Below are 21,665 nucleotides of genomic sequence, written 5' to 3' on the forward strand. Positions count from 1 at the left end.
GGTTACATCCCAGTGTGTGATATACAGGAGGGTAATATCACAGTGTGTGATATACAGGGGGGTAATATCCCAGTGTGTGATATACAGAAGGGTAATATAACAGTGTGTGATATACAGGAGGGTTACATCCCAGTGTGTGATATACAGGAGGGTAATATCCTAGTGTGTGATACACAGGGGGGTAATATCCCAGTGTGTGATATACAGAAGGGTAATATAACAGTGTGTGATATACAGGAGGTTAATATCCCAGTGTGTGATACACAGGAGGTTATATCCCAGTGTGTGATATATAGGAGGGTAATATCCCAGTGTGTGATATACAGGAGGGCACTATCCCAGTGTGTGATATACAGGAGGGCACAATCCCAGTGTGTGATATACAGGAGGGCACTATCCCTGTGTGTGATATACAGGAGGGTAATATCCCAGTGTGTGATACACAGGAAGGTACTATCCCAGTGTGTGATATACAGGAGGACACTATCACAGTGTGTGATATACAGGTGGGCACTATCCCAGTGTGTGATACGCAGGTGGGCACTATCACAGTGTGTGATATACAGGAGGGTAATATCCCAGTGTGTATACACAGGAGGGCACTATGCCAGTGTGTGATATACAGGAGGGCAGTATCACAGTGTGTGATATACTGGAGGGCACTATCACAGTGTGTGATAGACAGGAGGGCAGTATCACAGTGTGTGATATACAGGAGGGTAATATTCCAGTGTGTGATACACAGGAGGGCACTATCCCAGTGTGTGATATACAGGAGGGCAGTATCACAGTGTGTGATATACAGGAGGGCACTATCACAGAGTGTGATGTACAGGAGGGTAATATCCCAGTGTGTGTGATACATAGGAGCGCACTATCCCAGTGTGTGATATACAGGAGGGCACTATCCCAGTGTGTGATATACAGGAGGGCACTATCACAGTGTGTGATATACAGGAGGGTAATATCCCAGTGTGTGATATACAGGAGGGTAATATCCCAGTGTGTGATATACAGGAGGGCACTATCCCAGTGTGTGATATACAGGAGGGCACTATCACAGTGTGTGATATACAGGAGGGCACTATCACAGTGTGTGATACACAGGAGGGTACTATCCCAGTGTGCAATATACCGGAGGGCACTATCAAAGTGTGTGATGTACAGGAGGGTAATATCCCAGTGTGTGATAGACAGGAGGGCACTATCACAGTGTGTGATACACAGGAGGGTAATATCCCAGTCTGTGATGTACAGGAGGGCACTATCCCAGCGTGTGATATACAGGAGGGCACTATCACAGTGTGTGATGTACACGAGGGTAATATCCCAGTGTGTGATACACAGAGGGGCACTATCCCAGTGTGTGATATACAGGAGGGCACAATCCCAGTGTGTGATATACAGGAGGGCACTATCACAGTGTGTGATATACAGGAGGGTAATATCCAAGTGTGTGATGTACAGGAGGGCACTATCCCAGTGTGTGATATACAGAAGGGCACTATCACAGTGTGTGATATACAGGAGGACACTATCCCAGTGTGTAATATACAGGAGGGTAATATCACAGTGTGCGATATACAGGAGGGCACTATCACAGTGTGTGATGTACAGGAGGGCACTATCCCAGTGTGTGATATACAGGAGGGTAATATCACCGTATGTGATATACAGGAGAGTTACATCCCAGTGTGTGAGATACAGGAGGGTAATATCCCAGTGTGTGATATACAGGAGCGTACTATCCCAGTGTGTGGTATCCAGGAGGGCACTATCCCAGCGTGTGATATACAGGAGGGCACTATCCCAGTGTGTGATATACAGGAGGGTACTATCCCAGTGTGTGATATACAGGAGGGCACTGTCACAGTGTGTGATACACAGGAGGGCACTCCTGTGTGATATACAGGAGGGTTATATCCCAGTGTGTGATATACAGGAGGGCACTATTGCAGTGTGTGATATACAGGAGGGTAATATCCCAGTGTGTGATATACAGGAGGGTAATATCCTAGTGTGTGATATACAGATGGGCACTATCCCAGTGTGTGATATACAGGAGGGCACTATCCCAGTGTGTGATACGCAGGAGGGCACTATCACAGTGTGTGATATACAGGAGGGTAATATCCCAGTGTGTATACACAGGAGGGCACTATCACAGTGTGTGATATACAGGAGGGCACTATGCCAGTGTGTGATATACAGGAGGGCACTATCCCAGTGTGTGATATACAGGAGGGTAATACCCCAGTGTGTGATATATAGGAGGGCACTATCACAGTGTGTGATATACAGGAGGGCACTATTACAGTGTGTGATAGACAGGAGCGTTATATCACAGTGTGTGACATACAGGAGGGTAATACCCCAGTGTGTGATATATAGGAGGGCACTATCACAGTATGTGATACAGGAGGGCACTATCCCAGTGTGTGATGCACAGTAGGGCACTATGTCAGTGTGTGATACACAGGAGAGTTACATCCCAGTGTGTGATATACAGGAGGGTAATATCGAAGAGGGGCACCAGTATCCTTGGTGGGAGGTTTGCTAGTGCTCTTGGGGGGGGGGTTTAAACCAACTCTGCAGGGGCATGGGAACCCAGACTGTAGCTTTAGGGTGCAGGACCTGGAGTGTAGGGAGGTTAGGAACATGGCATCATTTTCAAAGGAGGGTGCCTGTAAACAGGGAAGTGGCTTGAAGTGTGTATACTTCAATGCAAGAAGTATACGAAATAAGGTAGGTGAACTTGCAGCGTGGGTTGGTACCTGGGACTTAGATGTTGTGGCTATTACGGAGACATGGGTAGAACAGGGACAGGATTGGCTGTTGCAAGTTCCAGGGTTTAAATGTTTTAGTAGGGTCAGAGGTGGGGGCAAAAGAGGGGGAGGTGTGGCATTGATTGTCAAAGATAGTATTACAGCTGTGGAAAGGACGATGGATGAAGACTTGCCATCAGAGGTAGTTTGGGCTGAGGTTAGGAATAGGAAAGGTGAGGTCACCCTGTTAGGAGTTTTTTACAGGCCCCCTAATAGTCCTAGAGACGTAGAAGAAAGGATTGCGAGGATGATTCAAGAGAAGAGTGAAAGTAATAGGGTGGTTGTTATGGGGGACTTTAACTTTCCTGATATTGATTGGGAAAGCTATAGCTCAAGTTCGTTAGATGGGTCAGTGTTTGTCCAATGTGTGCAGGAGGGTTTCCTGACACAATATGTAGATAGGCCAACAAGAGGTGAGGCCATACTGGATTTGGTTCTGGGTAATGAACCAGGCCAGGTGTTAGAATTAGAGGTAGGTGAGCACTTTGGGGACAGTGACCACAATTCGGTGACTTTTACTCTAGTGATGGAGAGGGATAAGAGTGCACTACAGAGCAAGAGTTATAGCTGGGGGCAGGGAAATTATGATGCGGTGAGGCATGACTTAGGATGTGTGGCCTGGAAAAGTAAGCTTCAAGGCAAGAGTGTAAATGATATGTGGAGCTTGTTCAAGGAGCAACTATTGAGTGTCCTTGATAAGTATGTACCCGTCAGGCAGGGAGGAAAGGGTCGTGTGAGGGAGCCGTGGTTTAATAAGGAATTGGAATCCCTTGTTAAATGGAAGAGGGCGGCCTATGTAAAGATGAGGCGTGAAGGTTCAATTGGGGCGATTGAGAGTTATAAGGTAGCCAGGAAGGACCTGAAGAGAGAGCTAAGAGCAGCAAGGAGGGGACATGAAAGGTCCTTAGTTGGTAGGATTAGGGAAAACCCTAAGGCTTTCTATAGGTATGTCAGGAATAAAAGAATGACTAGGGTAGGAATAGGTCCAGTCAAGGATAGTAGTGGGAAGTTGCGTGTGGAGGCTGAAGAGATTGGGGAGACACTGAATGAATACTTTTCGTCAGTATTCACTCAGGAATAGGACATTGTTGCCGATGTGAATACTGAGTCACAATTAATTAGAATGGACGGCTTTGAGGTATGTAGAGAAGAGGTGTTGGAAATCCTGGAAAGGGTGAAAATAGATAAGTCCCCTGGGCCTGATGGCATTTATCCTAGGATTCTCTGGGAAGCAAGGGAGGAGATTGCAGAGCCATTGGCCTTGATTTTTATGTCCTCGTTGTCTACAGGAATAGTGCCAGTAGACTGGAGGCTAGCAAATGTGGTTTCCTTGTTCAAGAAGGGGAGTAGGGATAACCCTAGTAACTATAGGCCGGTGAGTCTCACTTCTGTTGTGGGTAAAATCTTAGAGAGAATTGTAAGGGATAGGATTTATGAACATCTGGATAGGAATAATGTGATCAAGGATAGTCAGCATGGTTTTGTGAAGGGCAGGTCGTGCCTCACAAACCTTATTGAATTCTTTGAGAAGGTGACTAAGGAGGTGGACGAGGGGAAAGCAGTAGATGTGGTGTATATGGATTTTAGTAAGGCATTTGATAAGGTTCCCCATGGTAGGCTACTGCAGAAAATACGGAGGTATGGCATTGAGGGTGAGTTGGAGGTTTGGATTAGGAGTTGGCTGGCTGGAAGAAGACAGAGGGTAGTAGTTGATGGCAAAGGTTCATCTTGGAGTGCTGTCACTAGCGGTGTTCCGCAAGGATCTGTTTTGGGACCATTGCTGTTTGTCATTTTTATAAATGACCTGGAGGAGGGGTTAGAAGGTTGGGTGAGCAAGTTTGCGGATGATACGAAAGTCGGAGGAGTTGTAGACAGTGAGGAAGGATGTGGCAGGTTACAGCGGGATATTGATAAGCTGCAGAACTGGGCAGAAAGGTGGCAAATGGAGTTCAATGTAGCTAAGTGTGAGGTGATTCATTTTGGTAAGAGTAATAAAAAGATGGGGTACTGGGCTAATGGTCGGATACTTGGTAGTGTGGATGAGCAGAAATATCTTGGTGTCCATGTACACAAATCTTTGAAAGTTGCCACCCAGGTAAATAGTGCGGTGAAGAAGGCATATGGCATACTGGCTTTTATTGGTAGAGGAATTGAGTTCCGGAGTACTGAGGTAATGTTGCAGTTGTATAAGACTCTGGTGCGGCAGCATCTGGAGTATTGTGTGCAGTTTTGGTCCCCATACTATAGGAAGGATGTGGAGGCACTGGAACGGGTGCAGAGGAGGTTTACCAGGATGTTGCCTGGTATGGTAGGAAGATCATATGAGGAAAGGCTGAGGCACTTGGGGCTGTTTTCATTGAAGAAAAGAAGGTTTAGGGGTGACTTGATAGAGGTGTACAAGATGATTAGGGGTTTAGATAGGGTCGACAGTGAGAATCTTTTTCCACGTATGGAGTCAGCTATTACAAGGGGGCATAGCTTTAAATTAAGGGGGGGTAGGTATAGGACAGATGTTAGGGGTAGATTCTTTACTCAGCGAGTCGTGAGTTCATGGAATGCTCTGCCAGTAGCAGTGGTGGACTCTCCTTCATTACGGGCATTTAAGCGGGCATTGGATAGGCATATGGAGGATAGTGGGCTAGTGTAGGTTAGGTGGGCTTGGATCGGCGCAACATCGAGGGCCAAAGGGCCTGTACTGCGCTGTATTCTTCTATGTTCTATGTTCTATGTTCTAAGTGTGTGATATACAGGAGGGCACTATCCCAGTGTGTGATATCCAGGAGGGCACTATCCCAGCGTGTGATATACAGGAGGGCACTATCCCAGTGTGTGATATACAGGAGGGTACTATCCCAGTGTGTGATATACAGGAGGGCACTGTCACAGTGTGTGATACACAGGAGGGCACTCCTGTGTGATATACAGGAGGGTTATATCCCAGTGTGTGATATACAGGAGGGCACTATTGCAGTGTGTGATATACAGGAGGGTAATATCCCAGTGTGTGATATACAGGAGGGTAATATCCTAGTGTGTGATATACAGATGGGCACTATCCCAGTGTGTGATATACAGGAGGGCACTATCACAGTGTGTGATATACAGGAGGGCACTATCCCAGTATGTGATACGCAGGAGGGCACTATCACAGTGTGTGAGAAACAGGAGGGTAATATCCCAGTGTGTATACACAGGAGGGCACTATCACAGTGTGTGATATACAGGAGGGCATTATGCCAGTGTGTGATATACAGGAGGGCACTATCCCAGTGTGTGATATACAGGAGGGTAATACCCCAGTGTGTGATATACAGGAGGGCACTATCACAGTGTGTGATATACAGGAGGGCACTATTACAGTGTGTGATATACAGGAGCGTTATATCACAGTGTGTGACATACAGGAGGGTAATACCCCAGTGTGTGATATATAGCAGGGCACTATCACAGTATGTGATATACAGGAGGGCACTATCCCAGTGTGTGATGCACAGTAGGGCACTATGTCAGTGTGTGATACACAGGAGAGTTACATCCCAGTGTGTGATATACAGGAGGGTAATATCCAAGTGTGTGATATACAAGAGGGCACTATCCCAGTGTGTGATATACAGGAGGGCACTATCCCAGTGTGTGATATACAGGAGGGTAATATCACAGTGTGTGATATACAGGAGGGCACTATCACAGTGTGTGATATACAGGAGGGCACTATCCCAGTGTGTGATATACAGGAGGGCTCTATCCCAGTGTGTGATATACAGGAGGGTAATATCACAGTGTGATATACAGGAGGGCACTATCCCAGTGTGTGATATACAGGAGGGTAATATCCCAGTGTGTGATATACAGGAGGGTAATATCCCAGTGTGTGATATACAGGAGAGTAATATCCCAGTGTGTGATACACAGGAGGGCACTATCCCAGTGTGTGATATACAGGAGGGCACTATCACAGTGTCTGATGTACAGGAGGGCACTATCACACTCTGTGATATACAGGAGGGTAGTATCCCAGTGTGTGACTTACAGGAGGATAATATCCCAGTGTGTGATATACAGGAGGGTAATATCCCAGTGTGTGATATACAGGAGGGCACTATTACAGTGTGTGATATACAGGAGGGTAATATCCCAGTGTGTGATATACAGGAGGGCACTATCCCAGTGTGTGATATACAGGAGGGTAATATCCCAGTGTGTGATATACAGGAGGGTAATATCCCAGTGTGTGATATATAGGAGGGCACTATCTCAGTGTGTAATATACAGGAGGGTAATATCCCAGTGTGTGATATACAGGAGGGTAATATCCCAGTGTGTGACATACAGGAGGGTATTATCCAAGTGTGTGATATACAGGAGGGCACTATCCCAGTGTGTAATATACAGGAGAGCACTATCACAGTGTGTGATATACAGGAGGGCACTATCACAGTGTGTGATGTACAGGAGGGCACTATCCCAGTGTGTGATATACAGGAGGGCACTATCCCAGTGTGTGATACACATAAGGGCACTATCCCAGCGTGTGATATACAGGAGGGTAATATCCCAGTGTGTGATATACAGAAGGGTAATATCCAAGTGTGTGATATTCAGCAGGGCACTATCCCAGTGTGTGATATACAGGAGGGCACTATGACAGTGTGTGATATACAGGAGGGCACTATCACAGTGTGTGATACACAGGAGGGCACTATCCCAGTGTGTGATATACAGGAGGGTAATATCCCAGTGTGTGATATATAGGAGGGCACTATCCCAGTGTGTGATATACAGGAGGGTAATATCCCAGTGTGTGACACACAGAAGGGCATTATCCCAGTGTGTGATATACAGGAGGGTAATATCACAGTGTGTGATACACAGAAGGGCACTATCCCAGTGTGTGATATACAGGAGGGCACTATGACAGTGTGTGATATACAGGAGGGTAATATCCCAGTGTGTGATATACAGGAGGGTAATATCTCAGTGTGTGATATACAGGAGGGTAATATCCAAGTGTGTGATACACAGGAGGCTAATATCACAGTGTGTGATACACAGGAGCGCACTATCCCAGTGTGTGATATACAGGAGGGCACTATCCCAGTGTGTGATATACAGGAGTGTAATATCCCAGTGTGTGATACACAGGAGCGCACTATCCCAGTGTGTGATATACAGGAGGGCACTATGCCAGTGTGTGATATACAGGAGGGCATAATCCCAGTGTGTGATATACCGGAGGGCACTATCCCTGTTTGTGATATACAGAAGGGCACTATCACAGTGTGTGATATACAGGAGGGTAATATCCCAGTGTGTGATATACAGGAGGGTAATATCACAGTGTGTGATATACAGGAGGGTAATATCCCAGTGTGTGATATACAGGAGGGTAATATCACAGTGTGTGATATACAGGAGGGCACTATCCCAGTGTGTGATATACAGGAGGGTAATATCCCAGTGTGTGATATACAGGAGAACACTATCCCAGTGTGTGATCTTCAGGAGGGCACTATCCTAGTCTGTGATACACAGGAGGGCACTATCCCAGTGTGTGATATACCGAAGGCACCATCCTAGTGTGTGATATACAGGAGGGCACTATCCCAGTGTGTGATATACAGGAGGGCACTATCCCAGTGTGTGTGATATATGGGAGGGCACTATCCCAGTGTGTGATTTGCAGGTGGATTATATCATATTCACTGAGACCACAGCGTGTTGTTGTTGTTGCTGTTGGTCTCTCTGTGGTTGCAGTATTTTACCAGCTTGTCAGCGCTGACCTGAAGTGATGCTGACCCCATGAATACAGAGAGTTGACCCATCTCCATTTCTGTTTCCCTCAGGCCTGGTCTTCAACTCGACTGCTCAGTTCCTCGCCTCATTTGATGTCAATGGAGAATCTATCCTGTACTTGCTGCTTCCTGAAGGACTCCAGGGGAATGCTCCCATTCCCAATGACAGCCTGGTAAGGACTAGCCCAGGAGGAGCTGGCCAATCTGCCCTGCATCTCTGCAAGCTGCCTCTCCACATCGTGAGAGTGACTCAGTGCTGCCTTCCCTCCCCTATCCCTGTCTCAACCACATCACACCATTTCTCTCCAAATAGCTGTCCAATGTCCCTCTGGGATGTCCCATCCTCTGTCCCTCTGGAATGCCCCCATCCTCTGTCCCTCTGGGATGCCCCATCCTCTGTCCCTCTGGAATGCCCCATCCTCTGACCCTCTGGAATGCCCCCATCCTCTATCCCTCTGGAATGTCCCATCCTCTATCCCACTGGGATGTCCCATCCTCTGTCCCTCTGGGATGCCCCATCCTCTATCCCTCTGGAATGCCCCCATCCTCTGTCCCTCTGGAATGTCCCATCCTCTGTCCCTCTGGAATGCCCCCATCCTCTGTCCCTCTGGAATGTCCCATCCTCTATCCCACTGGGATGCCCCATCCTCTGTCCCTCTGGGATGCCCCATCCTCTGTCCCTCTGGAATGTCCCATCCTCTGTCCCTCTGGAATGTCCCCATCCTCTATCCCACTGGGATGCCCCCATCCTCTGTCCCTCTGGAATGCCCCATCCTCTATCCCTCTGGAATGGCCTATCCTCTATCCCTCTGGAATGTCCCATCCTCTGACCCTCTGGAATGGCCTATCCTCTATCCCTCTGGAATGTCCCATCCTCTGTCCCTCTGGAATGTCCCATCCTCTGTCCCTCTGGAATGTCCCCATCCTCTAATCCTCTGGAATGTCCCATCCTCTGACCCTCTGGAATGTCCCATCCTCTATCCCTCTGGAATGTCCCATCCTCTGTCCCTCTGGGATGCCCCATCCTCTGTCCCTCTGGAATGTCCCATCCTCTGTCCCTCTGGAATGTCCCCATCCTCTGTCCCTCTGGAATGTCCCATCCTCTGTCCCTCTGGAATGCCCCCATCCTCTGTCCCTCTGGAATGTCCCATCCTCTGTCCCTCTGGAATGTCCCCATCCTCTATCCCACTGGGATGCCCCATCCTCTGTCCCTCTGGGATGCCCCATCCTCTGTCCCTCTGGAATGCCCCATCCTCTATCCCTCTGGAATGTCCCATCCTCTGTCCCTCTGGCATGCCCCATCCTCTGTCCCTCTGGAATGCTCCATCCTCTATCCCTCTGGAATGTCCTATCCTCTGTCGCTCTGGAATGTCCCATCCTCTATCCCTCTGGAATGCCCCATCCTCTGTCCCTCTGGGATGCCCCCATCCTCTATCCCTCTGGAATGTCCCATCCTCTATCCCTCTGGAATGCCCCATCCTCTGTCCCTCTGGAATGTCCCATCCTCTGTCCCTCTGGAATGGCCCATCCTCTGACCCTCTGGAATGCCCCCATCCTCTGACCCTCTGGAATGGCCCATCCTCTATCCCTCTGGAATGCCCTATCCTCTGACCCTCTGGGATGTCCCATCCTCTGTCCCTCTGGAATGTCCCATCCTCTGTCCCTCTGGAATATCCCATCCTCTGTCCCTCTGGAATGGCCCATCCTCTGACCCTCTGGAATGTCCCATCCTCTGACCCTCTGGAATGTCCCATCCTCTGTCCCTCTGGAATGCCCCCATCCTCTGTCCCTCTGGAATGGCCCATCCTCTGACCCTCTGGGATGCCCCATCCTCTGTCCCTCTGGAATGCCCCATCCTCTGTCCCTCTGGAATGTCCCATCCTCTGTCCCTCTGGAATATCCCATCCTCTGTCCCTCTGGAATGGCCCATCCTCTGACCCTCTGGAATGTCCCATCCTCTGACCCTCTGGAATGTCCCATCCTCTGTCCCTCTGGAATGCCCCCATCCTCTGTCCCTCTGGAATGGCCCATCCTCTGACCCTCTGGGATGCCCCATCCTCTGACCCTCTGGAATGTCCCATCCTCTGACCCTCTGGAATGTCCCATCCTCTGTCCCTCTGGAATGCCCCCATCCTCTGTCCCTCTGGAATGGCCCATCCTCTGTCCCTCTGGAATGTCCCATCCTCTGTCCCTCTGGAATATCCCATCCTCTGTCCCTCTGGAATGGCCCATCCTCTGACCCTCTGGAATGTCCCATCCTCTGACCCTCTGGAATGTCCCATCCTCTGACCCTCTGGAATGCCCCCATCCTCTGTCCCTCTGGAACGGCCCATCCTCTGACCCTCTGGGATGCCCCATCCTCTGTCCCTCTGGAATGCCCCCATCCTCTATCCCTCTGGGATGTCCCATCCTCTGACCCTCTGGAATGTCCCATCCTCTGTCCCTCTGGAATGCCCCCATCCTCTGTCCCTCTGGAATGCCCCATCCTCTATCCCTCTGGAATGGCCCATCCTCTGTCCCTCTGGGATGTCCCATCCTCTGTCCCTCTGGAATGCCCCATTCTCTATCCCTCTGGGATGCCCCATCCTCTGTCCCTCTGGAATGCCCCATCCTCTGTCCCTCTGGAATGCCCCCATCCTCTGACCCTCTGGGATGTCCCATCCTCTGTCCCTCTGGAATGCCCCATTCTCTGTCCCTCTGGGATGCCCCCATCCTCTGTCCCTCTGGGATGTCCCATCCTCTGTCCCTCTGGAATGCCCCATCCTCTATCCCTCTGGAATGGACCATCCTCTGACCCTCTGGGATGCCCCATCCTCTGTCCCTCTGGAATGCCCCCATCCTCTGTCCCTCTGGGATGCCCCATCCTCTGTCCCTCTGGAATGTCCCATCCTCTGTCCCTCTGGAATGTCCCATCCTCTGTCCCTCTGGAATGTCCCATCCTCTGTCCCTCTGGGATGCCCCATCCTCTGTCCCTCTGGGATGCCCCCATCCTCTGTCCCTCTGGAATGTCCCATCCTCTGTCCCTCTGGAATGTCCCATCCTCTGTCCCTCTGGAATGTCCCATCCTCTGTCCCTCTGGGATGCCCCATCCTCTGTCCCTCTGGGATGCCCCCATCCTCTGTCCCTCTGGAATGTCCCATCCTCTGTCCCTCTGGAATGTCCCATCCTCTGTCCCTCTGGAATGCCCCCATCCGATGACCCTCTGGGATGCCCCATCCTCTGTCCCTCTGGAATGGCCCATCCTCTCACCCTCTGGGATGCCCCATCCTCTGTCCCTCTGGAATGGCCCATCCTCTGTCCCTCTGGAATGCCCCATCTGATGACCCTCTGGGATGCTCCATCCTCTGTCCCACTGGAATGCCCCAACCTCTGTCCCTCTGGAATGCCCCCATCCGATGACCCTCTGGAATGCCCCAGTTGAAGCTGCCTACCCCCATTTCCAGGCAGTACGTTCCACACCCTCAGTACCCGCCGGGTGAGAACCTTGCCCGTTATAATTAGTTCTCAGCTCTCACCTCTCTCTGTGAGTTGCTGCACATTCACTACATCCTTCCCACCAGCTGGTGGTCTATAGACAGCACTGAGCAATATCATTGGACATGTTTTATTCTGTAACTCCGACACATTGTGTTCCTCCTCAGCCAGCACTGCTCCCCGACCTCCTTCCTCCCTTTCCTCCCTTCCCTGAACAAATTCCACTCGGGAAGACCAGATAGCCAGCCTTGGGCCCTACCTGGCACCAGAAACCTGACTTCCCCACAACATCGTCATTCCAACCTTCACCTGCAACTCCCCAGCCTCATTCATACTCACAACCATACCCTTTACTGGAAGAGCCAGCACTGGCCCAAATCCCAGTGACTGACCCAGTGCCCAGTGACTGTCCCAGAGCCCAGTGAGTGACCCAGTGCCCAGTGACAGGCCCATTGCCCACTGACTGACCCAGTACCCAGAGACTGACCCAATGCCCTGTAACTGGCCCAGTGCTCTGCATCTGGCCCAGTGCCCAGTGACTGTCCCTGTGTCCTATAATTGGCCCAATGCCCAGTGACTGTCCCAGAGCCCAGTGACTGACCAGTGCCCAGTGACTGACCTAGTGTCCAGTGACTGTCCCTGTGTCCTATAATTGGCTCAATGCCCAGTGACTGTCCTAGAGTCCAGTGACTAGCCTAGTGCCCACCGACTGTCCCAGTGCCCAGTGTCTGTCCCAGTGCCTCCAGTGCCCAGTGACTGTCCCAGTGCCCAGTAACTGTCCCAGTGCTCAGAGTCTGTCCCAGTGTCCAGTGTCTGTCCCAGTGGCCAGTGACTGACCTAATTCCCTGTGACTGGCCCAGTTCCCAGTGTTGTGTGGCCTTGTGAAGTCTATCCTCTGGGTTTTTATGAATTTGCTGGATTTTATGGTGAATCCAGGGTTTCTCCTGATGGGGCTGTGATAGAGGGACACATGAAGGGAGGGGAAGATGCTGAAATATTCAGCTCTCTCTGGCAGACAGGCTCCAGGTAGAGACAGTGTGGGATCTGCTGCGCTTTTCCAGCAACACATTTCCACAGTGTGGGATCTTCCTTACAGTGCTCACTGTCCCTCTCCATACCCTCTAGGTGTTCCTGACCAATTTCTCTGAGCGGTTTATCTACAGCAAGACTGTGAAAACTCCACCCAGGAGACTGAAGAGACAGGTGGAGAAATTCAATCAGACCCTGGCTCAAGACAATGTCAACTACCTGAACTCAGTTTACTTTGTGGCTCACTGCTGGAGGTTAGCACAGAGCAAGTGCTCAGCTGGGACTGTCCTGTAGTCCTTGTGGTGGTGGTGGGGGGAAGCAATCAGGAAGGAGGGTACAGTAGAAAACCAGGGTGACTGCTCTGGGCAGGAGGTAGTTAAACAGAGCCAATGATGGGTAGGTACTGGAGGTAATGCCAGTGCAGACTGCCAGGGGCCAGGGTAATCGTGTGGGGGCATGGGCTGGATTCCTATCCTGGCAGAGGGTGGAATCTAAATTTAGTGGCTCTGGATTAAAAGCCACAGAGCATGTACCCCTCTAGTGATGACTGACAATTCACTGCCACAGAAGGTTTACTAGAAGGTGTGAACAATGACGATAATCACCACTTTCTGATTGTCATTCAGGCTGACGGTGGGGTGCTGCATCAGAGCAAACACACAAACACTCACATACTCTCTCTCTCACACACACATACACACACATCCTCTCACACACACACATCCTCTCACACACACTCACACATGCACACACACACACTCTCTCAAACTCACACGTATGCACACTCACATGCACGCATATACACTCACACATAAATGCGCAACACACTCTCTCTCACACTCACATGCACACACTCTCACACGCGCACACACACACTCTCACCCACACACTCATGCACACACACACACACACTTATACACACATGCACACTCTCTCACTCACATACACTCACATTCTCTCTCTCACATACACACATTCTCTCTCTCACACACACACACTCTCTCTCTCATACACTCTCATACACACACATCCACACACACTTACAGACACACTCACATGCACATACACACACAGACACTCATGTGCAGACTCAGACACTCAAACACGCTCACTCACTCACGCACACACATTCTCTCATACACTCACTTACACACACACACTCAAACACACATGCACACACCAACACACACACCCTCAAACACACACGCACACTCCCACACTCACAGACACACATACTCTCTCACACATGTATTCTCTCTCATTCACACACACTCACATGCATACACCTTCACACACACTCTCACACTCATACTCTCTCTCACACACACTTTCTGTCTCATACACACCCATCCACACACACTCACAGACATACACACTCATATGCACGCACACACACAGACCCTCAGATGCAGACTCAGACACTCACATGCACACTCGCACACACAAACACACACAACACTCATACTCGCTTAAACACACACTCCCACACACACATATTCAAATACACACATGCACACTCCCACATGCGTACACTCCCAGCCACTTTCACACACATACACTCCCACACTCAGACTCACACAGACACACATCCCCACACACTTTCACACACACACACACACTCCCACAGACACTCACATACACCCGCTCACACACTCACTCTTTCTCACACATACACACATGCACACACACACATGTACACTCAATCTCACACATACACACTCACACTCCCACGCACTCACTCACTCTCTCACGCACACTATCTCTCACATACTAACACACAGATCAACACGAACACTCACATGCCCACACACTCTCTCATACAGACCCATCCACATGCACTCGCACACACAAGCAAAGACGCTCATGCACAAACTCACTCACATACATTCACGTATATACATATACTCTCACACATGCACTCACCCACACACACTCATTCACACTTTCTCTCTCTCTCACACACAGAGATGCACATACACTCACACACAAACACACTCACGCACTCTCATACACAACTACCCACACACACTCACATAAACACACACAGACACTCACACGCAAACTCATACAACTCACACACAAACACATTCACACACACACACACTCTCTCTCACACATATGCACGCTCACATGCACACTCTGTCTCTCATATACACCCACCCACGCACATAGACACACTCTCTTTCTCACTCTCAAACATTCTCACACACACTTACACAGACACACACACACTCTCGCTCACTCACAGACATGCACACAAGCACAATGGCTACAAGAGCAGGTCAGAGGCTGGGAATCCTGCAGCGAGTGACTCACCTGACACCTCACAGGCTATCCACCATCTAAAAGACACAAGGCAGGAGGGTGAGGGAATACTCCCCACTTGCCCTGGAAGGGGGCAGCGCCAACAACACTCAAGAAGCTCAACACCATCCAGGAGGGAGAGAGGGAGGGGGCAGGGAGAGAAGGAGGGAAGGGGGGAAAGAGGGAAGGAGGGAGAGAGAGAGAGGGAGGAAGGGATGGAGGAAGGAGGGAAGGAGGGAGGGAGAGAGGGAGACAAGGAGGGGGGAGGGAGAGGGAGGGAGGGAGACAGAGGGTGGGAGAGAAAGGGAGGGAGAGAGAGGAAGGGGGAATAGAGGGAGGCACGGAGAGAGGGAGAGAAGCAGGGAGGGAGAGAGGGAGAGGAAGGAGGGAGAGAGAGAAGGAGGGAGGGAGAGAGGGAGAGGAAGGAGGGAGAGAAGGAGGGAGGGCGAGAGGGAGAGGAAGGAGGGAGATAGAGAGAAGGAGGGAGGGAGAGAGGCAGGGAGAGAGAGGGAGGGAGAGAGAGAGGGATGAAGAGAGAGAAGGAGGGAGGGAGAGAGGGAGGAAGGGAGAGAGGGAGGAAGAGAGAGAGGGAGAGAGGGAGAGAAGGAGGGAGGGAGGGAGAGAGAGGGAAGGAGGGAGAGAGAGAGGGAGAGTGGGAGTGAGAGAGGAAAGAAGGGAAGGAGTGAGGGTGGGGGAATGGAGAGAGAGAGGGCAAGTGAGAGAGTGAGGGAGAGAGGGAGAAAGGAAGGGAGAGAGAGAGAGTGGGAGGGAGAGGAGAGATGGAGGGAGGAAGGGAGGGAGAGAAGGAGGGAGGGAGAGAGAGAGGGAGGAAGGGAGGGAGAGAGGAAAGAAGGGAAGGAGTGAGGGTGGGGGAATGGAGAGAGAGAGGGCAAGTGAGAGAGTGAGGGAGAGAGGGAGAAAGGAAGGGAGAGAGAGAGAGTGGGAGGGAGAGGAGAGATGGAGGGAGGAAGGGAGGGAGAGAAGGAGGGAGGGAGAGAGAGAGGGAGGAAGGGAGGGAGAGGGAGGGAATGAAGGAAGGAGAGAGATAGAGAGGGAGGGAGGGAGGAGAAGAAGGAAAAAGAGAGGAAACCCTCATTGCTCACTATCTCTGAGGGTCCCTCTGTCTCTCCCTCACTATCTCAGAACGTCACTCTGTCTCTCCCTCACTATCTCACTATCTCTGCCGGTCTCTCAGTCAGTCCCTCACTATCTCCGTGCGTCACTCTGTCTCTCCCTCACTATCTCACTATCTCTGAGGGTCCCTCTGTCAGTCCCTCAGCATGTCTAAGGGTCTCTCTGTCAGTCCCTCACTATCTCTGAGGTCCCTCTGTCAGTCCCTCACTATCTCTGAGGGTCTCTCTGTCAGTCCCTCACTATCTCTGAGGGTCTCTCTGTCAGTCCCTCACTATCTCTGAGGGTCGCTCTGTCATTCCCTCACTATCTCTGAGGGTCCCTCTGTCAGTCCCTCACTGTCTCCATGCGTCACTCTGTCAGTCCCTCACTATCTCTGACGGTCTCTCTGTCAGTCCCTCACTATCTCTGAGGGTCCCTCTGTCAGTCCCTCACTATCTCTGAGGGTCGCTCTGTCATTCCCTCACTATCTCTGAGGGTCTCTCTGTCAGTCCCTCACTATCTCTGAGGGTCTCTCTGTCATTCCCTCACTATCTCTGAGGGTCCCTCTGTCAGTCCCTCACTGTCTCCATGCGTCACTCTGTCAGTCCCTCACTATCTCTGACGGTCTCTCTGTCAGTCCCTCACTATCTCTGAGGGTCCCTCTGTCAGTCCCTCACTATCTCTGAGGTCCCTCTGTCAGTCCCTCACTATCTCTGAGGGTCTCTCTGTCAGTCCCTCACTATCTCTGAGGGTCTCTCTGTCAGTCCCTCACTATCTCTGAGGGTCGCTCTGTCATTCCCTCACTATCTCTGAGGGTCCCTCTGTCAGACCCTCACTGTCTCCATGCGTCACTCTGTCAGTCCCTCACTATCTCTGACGGTCTCTCTGTCAGTCCCTCACTATCTCTGAGGGTCCCTCTGTCAGTCCCTCACTATCTCTGAGGGTCGCTCTGTCATTCCCTCACTATCTCTGAGGGTCCCTCTGTCAGTCCCTCACTATCTCTGAGGGTCACTCTGTCATTCCCTCACTATCTCTGAGGGTCGCTCTGTCAGTCCCTCACTATCTCTGAGGGACCCTCTGTCAGTCCCTCCCTATCTCTGAGGGTCTCTCTGTCAGTCCCACACTATCTCTGAGGGTCTCTCTGTCAGTCCCACACTATCTCTGAGGGGGCCTTTGTCTCTCTCTCTCACTATCTCCATGCGTCACTCTTTCTCTCCCTCACTATCTCACTATTTCTGAGGGTCCCTCTGTCAGTCCCTCACTATCTCTGAGGGTCCCTCTGTCAGTCCCTCACTATCTCTGTGGGTCTCTATCTGTCAGTCCCTCACTATCACTGAGGGTCCCTCTGTCAGTCCCTCACTATCTCTGTGGGTCTCTCTGTCATTCCCTCACTATCTCTGAGGGTCCCTCTGTCAGTCCCTCACTATCTCTGAGGGTCTCTATCTGTCAGTCCCTCACTATCTCTGAGGGTCTCTCTGTCAGTCCCTCACTATCTCTGAGGGTCCCTCTGTCAGTCCCTCACCACCTCTGAGGGTCTCTCTGTCAGTCCCTCACTATCTCTGAGGGTCTCTCTCTGTCAGACCCTCACTATCTCTGAGGGTCCTTCTGTCAGTCCCCCACCATCTCTGAGGGTCTCTCTGTCAGTCCCTCACTATCTCTGAGGGTCCCTCTGTCTCTCCCTCACTATCTCTGAGGGTCCCTCTGTCATTCCCTCACTATCTCTGAGGGTCTCTATCTGTCAGTCCCTCACTATCTCTGAGGGTCTCTCTGTCAGTCCCTCACTATCTCTGAGGGTCCCTCTGTCAGTCCCTCACCATCTCTGAGGGTCTCTCTGTCAGTCCCTCACTATCTCTGAGGGTCTCTCTCTGTCAGACACTCACTATCTCTGAGGGTCCCTCTGTCAGTCCCCCACTATCTCTGAGGGCCCCTCTGTCTCTCCCTCACTATCTCTGAGGGTCCCTCTGTCATTCCCACTATCTCTGAGGGTCCCTCCGTCAGTCCCTCACTATCTCTGAGGGTCTCTCTGTCTCTCCCTCACTATCTCTGAGGGTCTTTCTATCAGTCCCTCACTATCTCTGAGGGTCCCTCTGTCAGTCCCTCACTATCTCTGAGGGTCGCTCTGTCATTCCCTCACTATCTCTGAAGGTCCCTCTGTCAGTCCCTCACTATCTCTGAGGGACCCTCTGTCAGTCCCTCACTATCTCTGAGGGTCTCTCTCTGTCAGTCCCTCACTATCTCTGAGGGTTTCTCTCTTTCAGTCCCTCACTATCTCTGAGTGTCTCTCTCTGTCAGTCCCTCATTATCTCTGAGGGTCTGTGTGTCAGTGCCTCACTATCTCTGAGGGTCTCTCTCTGTCAGTCCCTCACTATCTCTGAAGGTCCCTCTGTCAGTCCCTCACTATCTCTGAGGGTCCCTCTGTCAGTCCCTCACTATCTCTGAGGGTCCCTCTGTCAGTCCCTCACTATCTCTGAGGGTCTCTCTGTCAGTCCCTCACTATCTCTGAGGGTCCCTCTGTCAGTCCCTCACTATCTCTGAGGGTCTCTCTGTCAGTCCCTCACTATCTCTGCAGGACTCTCTGTCAGTCCCTCACTATCTCTGAGGGTCTCTCTGTCCGTCCCTCACTATCTCTGAGGGTCGCTCTGTCAGTCTCTCACTATCTCTGAGGGTCTCTCTGTCAGTCCCTCACTATCTCTGAGGGTCCCTCTGTCAGTCCCTCACTATCTCTGAGGGTCGCTCTCTGTCAGTCCCTCACTATCTCTGAGGCTCTCTCTCTGTCAGTCCCTCACTATCTCTGAGGGTCTCTCTCTGTCAGTCCCTCACTATCTCTGAGGGTCTCTCTGTCCGTCCCTCACTATCTCTGAGGGTCTCTCTGTCAGTCTCTCACTATCTCTGAGGGTCTCTCTGTCAGTCCCTCACTATCTCTGAGGGTCCCTCTGTCAGTCCCTCACTATCTCTGAGGGTCTCTCTCTCAGTACCTCATTATCTCTGAGGGTCTCTCTGTCAGTCCCTCACTATCTCTGAGGGTCTCTCTGTCAGTCCCTCACTATCTCTGAGGGTCTCTCTCTGTCGTTCGCTCACTATCTCTGAGGGTTTATCTGTCAGTCCCTCACTATCTCTGAGGGTCTCTCTGTCAGTCCCTCACTATCTCTGAGGGTCTCTCTGTCTGTCCCTCACTATCTCTGAGTGTCCCTCTGTCAGTCCCTCACTATCTCTGAGGGTCTCTCTGTCAGTCCCTCACTATCTCTGAGAGTCTCTCTGTCAGTCCCTCACTATCTCTGAGGGTCTCTCTGTCAGTCCCTCACTATCTCTGAGGGTCTCTCTGTCAGTCCCTCACTATCACTGAGGGGGCCTTTGTTTCTCCCTCACTATCTCCGTGCGTCACTCTTTCTCTCCCTCACTATCTCACTATTTCTGAGGGTCCCTCTGTCTCTCCCTCACTATCTCTGAGGGTCTCTCTGTCAGTCCCTCACTATCTCTGAGGGTCTCTCTGTCCGTCCCTCACTATCTCTGAGGGTCCCTCTGTCAGTCCCTCACTATCTCTGAGGGTCTCGCTCTGTCAGTTCCTCACTATCTCTGAGGGTCTCTCTGTCAGTCCCTCAATATCTCTGAGGATCCCTCTGTCTCTCCCTCACTATCTCTGAGGGTCCCTCTGTCGTTCCCTCACTATCTCTGAGGGTCTCTCTATCAGTCCCTCACTATCTCTGAGGGTCCCTCTGTCAGTCCCTCACTCTCTCTGAGGGTCCCTCTGTCAGTCCCTCACAATCTCTGAGGGTCCCTCTGTCTCTCCCTGACTATCTCTGAGGGTCTCTCTGTCAGTCCCTCACTATCTCTGAGGGTCTCTCTGTCAGTCCCTCACTATCTCTGAGTGTCCCTCTGTCAGTCCCTCACTATCACTGAGGGTCTCTCTGTCAGTCACACACTATCTCTGAGGTCCCTCTGTCAGTCCCTCACTATCTCTGAGGGTCTCTCTCTGTCAGTCCCTCACTATCTCTGAGGGTCTCTCTCTGACAGTCCCTCACTATCTCTGAGGGTCTCTCCCTGTCAGTCCCTCACTATCTCTGAGGGTCTCTCTCTGTCAGTCCCTCACTATCTCTGAAGGTCACTCTGTCAGTCCCTCACTATCTCTGATGGTCGCTCTGACAGTCCCTCACTATCTCCATGCGTCACTCTGTCTCTCCCTCACTATCTCTGAGGGTCCCTCTGTCAGTCCCTCACTATCTCCATGCGTCACTCGGTCTCTCCCTCACTATCTCTGAGGGTCACTTTGTCAGTCCCTCACTATCTCTGCAGGTCTCTCTGTCAGTCCCTCACTATCTCTGAGGGTCACTCTGTCTCTCCATCACTATCTCTGAGGGTCTCTCTCTGTCGTTCCCTCACTATCTCTGAGGGTCTCTCTATCAGTCCCTCACTTTCTCTGAGGGTCCCTCTGTCTCTCCCTCACTATCTCTGAGGTCCCTCTGTCCGTCCCTCACTATCTCTGAGGGTCCCTCTGTCAGTCCCTCACTATCTCTGAGGGTCTCTCTCTGTCAGTCCCTCACTATCTCTGAGGGTCCCTCTGTCAGTCCCTCACTTTCTCTGAGGGTCCCTCTGTCATTCCCTCACTATCTCTGAGGGTCCCTCTGTCTCTCCCTCACTATCTCTGAGGTCCCTCTGTCCGTCCCTCACTATCTCTGAGGGTCCCTCTGTCAGTACCTCACTATCTCTGAGGGTCCCTCTGTCTCTCCCTCACTATCTCTGAGGGTCTCTCTCTGTCAGTCCCTCACTATCTCTGAGGTCCCTCTGTCCGTCCCTCACTATCTCTGAGGGTCTCTCTCTGTCAGTCCCTCACTATGTCTGAGGGTCCCTCTGTCTCTCCTTCACTATCTCTGAGGTCTCTCTGTCAGTCCCTCACTATCTCTGAGGGTCCCTCTGTCAGTCCCTCACTATCTCTGAGGGTCTCTCTGTCAGTCCCTCACTATCTCTGAGGGTCTCTCTGTCTGTCCCTCACTATCTCTGAGTGTCCCTCTGTCAGTCCCTCACTATCTCTGAGGGTCTCTCTGTCAGTCCCTCACTATCTCTGAGAGTCTCTCTGTCAGTCCCTCACTATCTCTGAGGGTCTCTCTGTCAGTCCCTCACTATCTCTGAGGGT

The 21,665-nt window shown here is 51.2% G+C and overlaps 1 protein-coding gene across 2 annotated transcripts in view; it reads left to right on the forward strand.

The window, feature by feature from the left end:
• The window catches only part of LOC122548191 (uncharacterized), a 91,863-nt gene that overhangs the window by 37,706 nt on the left and 32,492 nt on the right, over positions 1-21,665 (forward strand). For both annotated transcript variants that reach the window (XM_087978806.1, XM_087978807.1), the window contains exons 6-7: positions 8,669-8,790; positions 13,217-13,374. In XM_087978806.1, coding sequence (XP_087834932.1) covers positions 8,669-8,790; positions 13,217-13,374 — 280 coding nt within the window. The remainder of the gene's footprint in view (positions 1-8,668; positions 8,791-13,216; positions 13,375-21,665) is intronic.

This window comes from Chiloscyllium plagiosum, unplaced genomic scaffold, assembly GCF_037043375.1.
Source record: "Chiloscyllium plagiosum isolate Xiang-an unplaced genomic scaffold, Cpla_swu_hap1 HiC_scaffold_35, whole genome shotgun sequence".
NCBI classification, from domain to species: Eukaryota; Metazoa; Chordata; class Chondrichthyes; order Orectolobiformes; family Hemiscylliidae; genus Chiloscyllium; species Chiloscyllium plagiosum.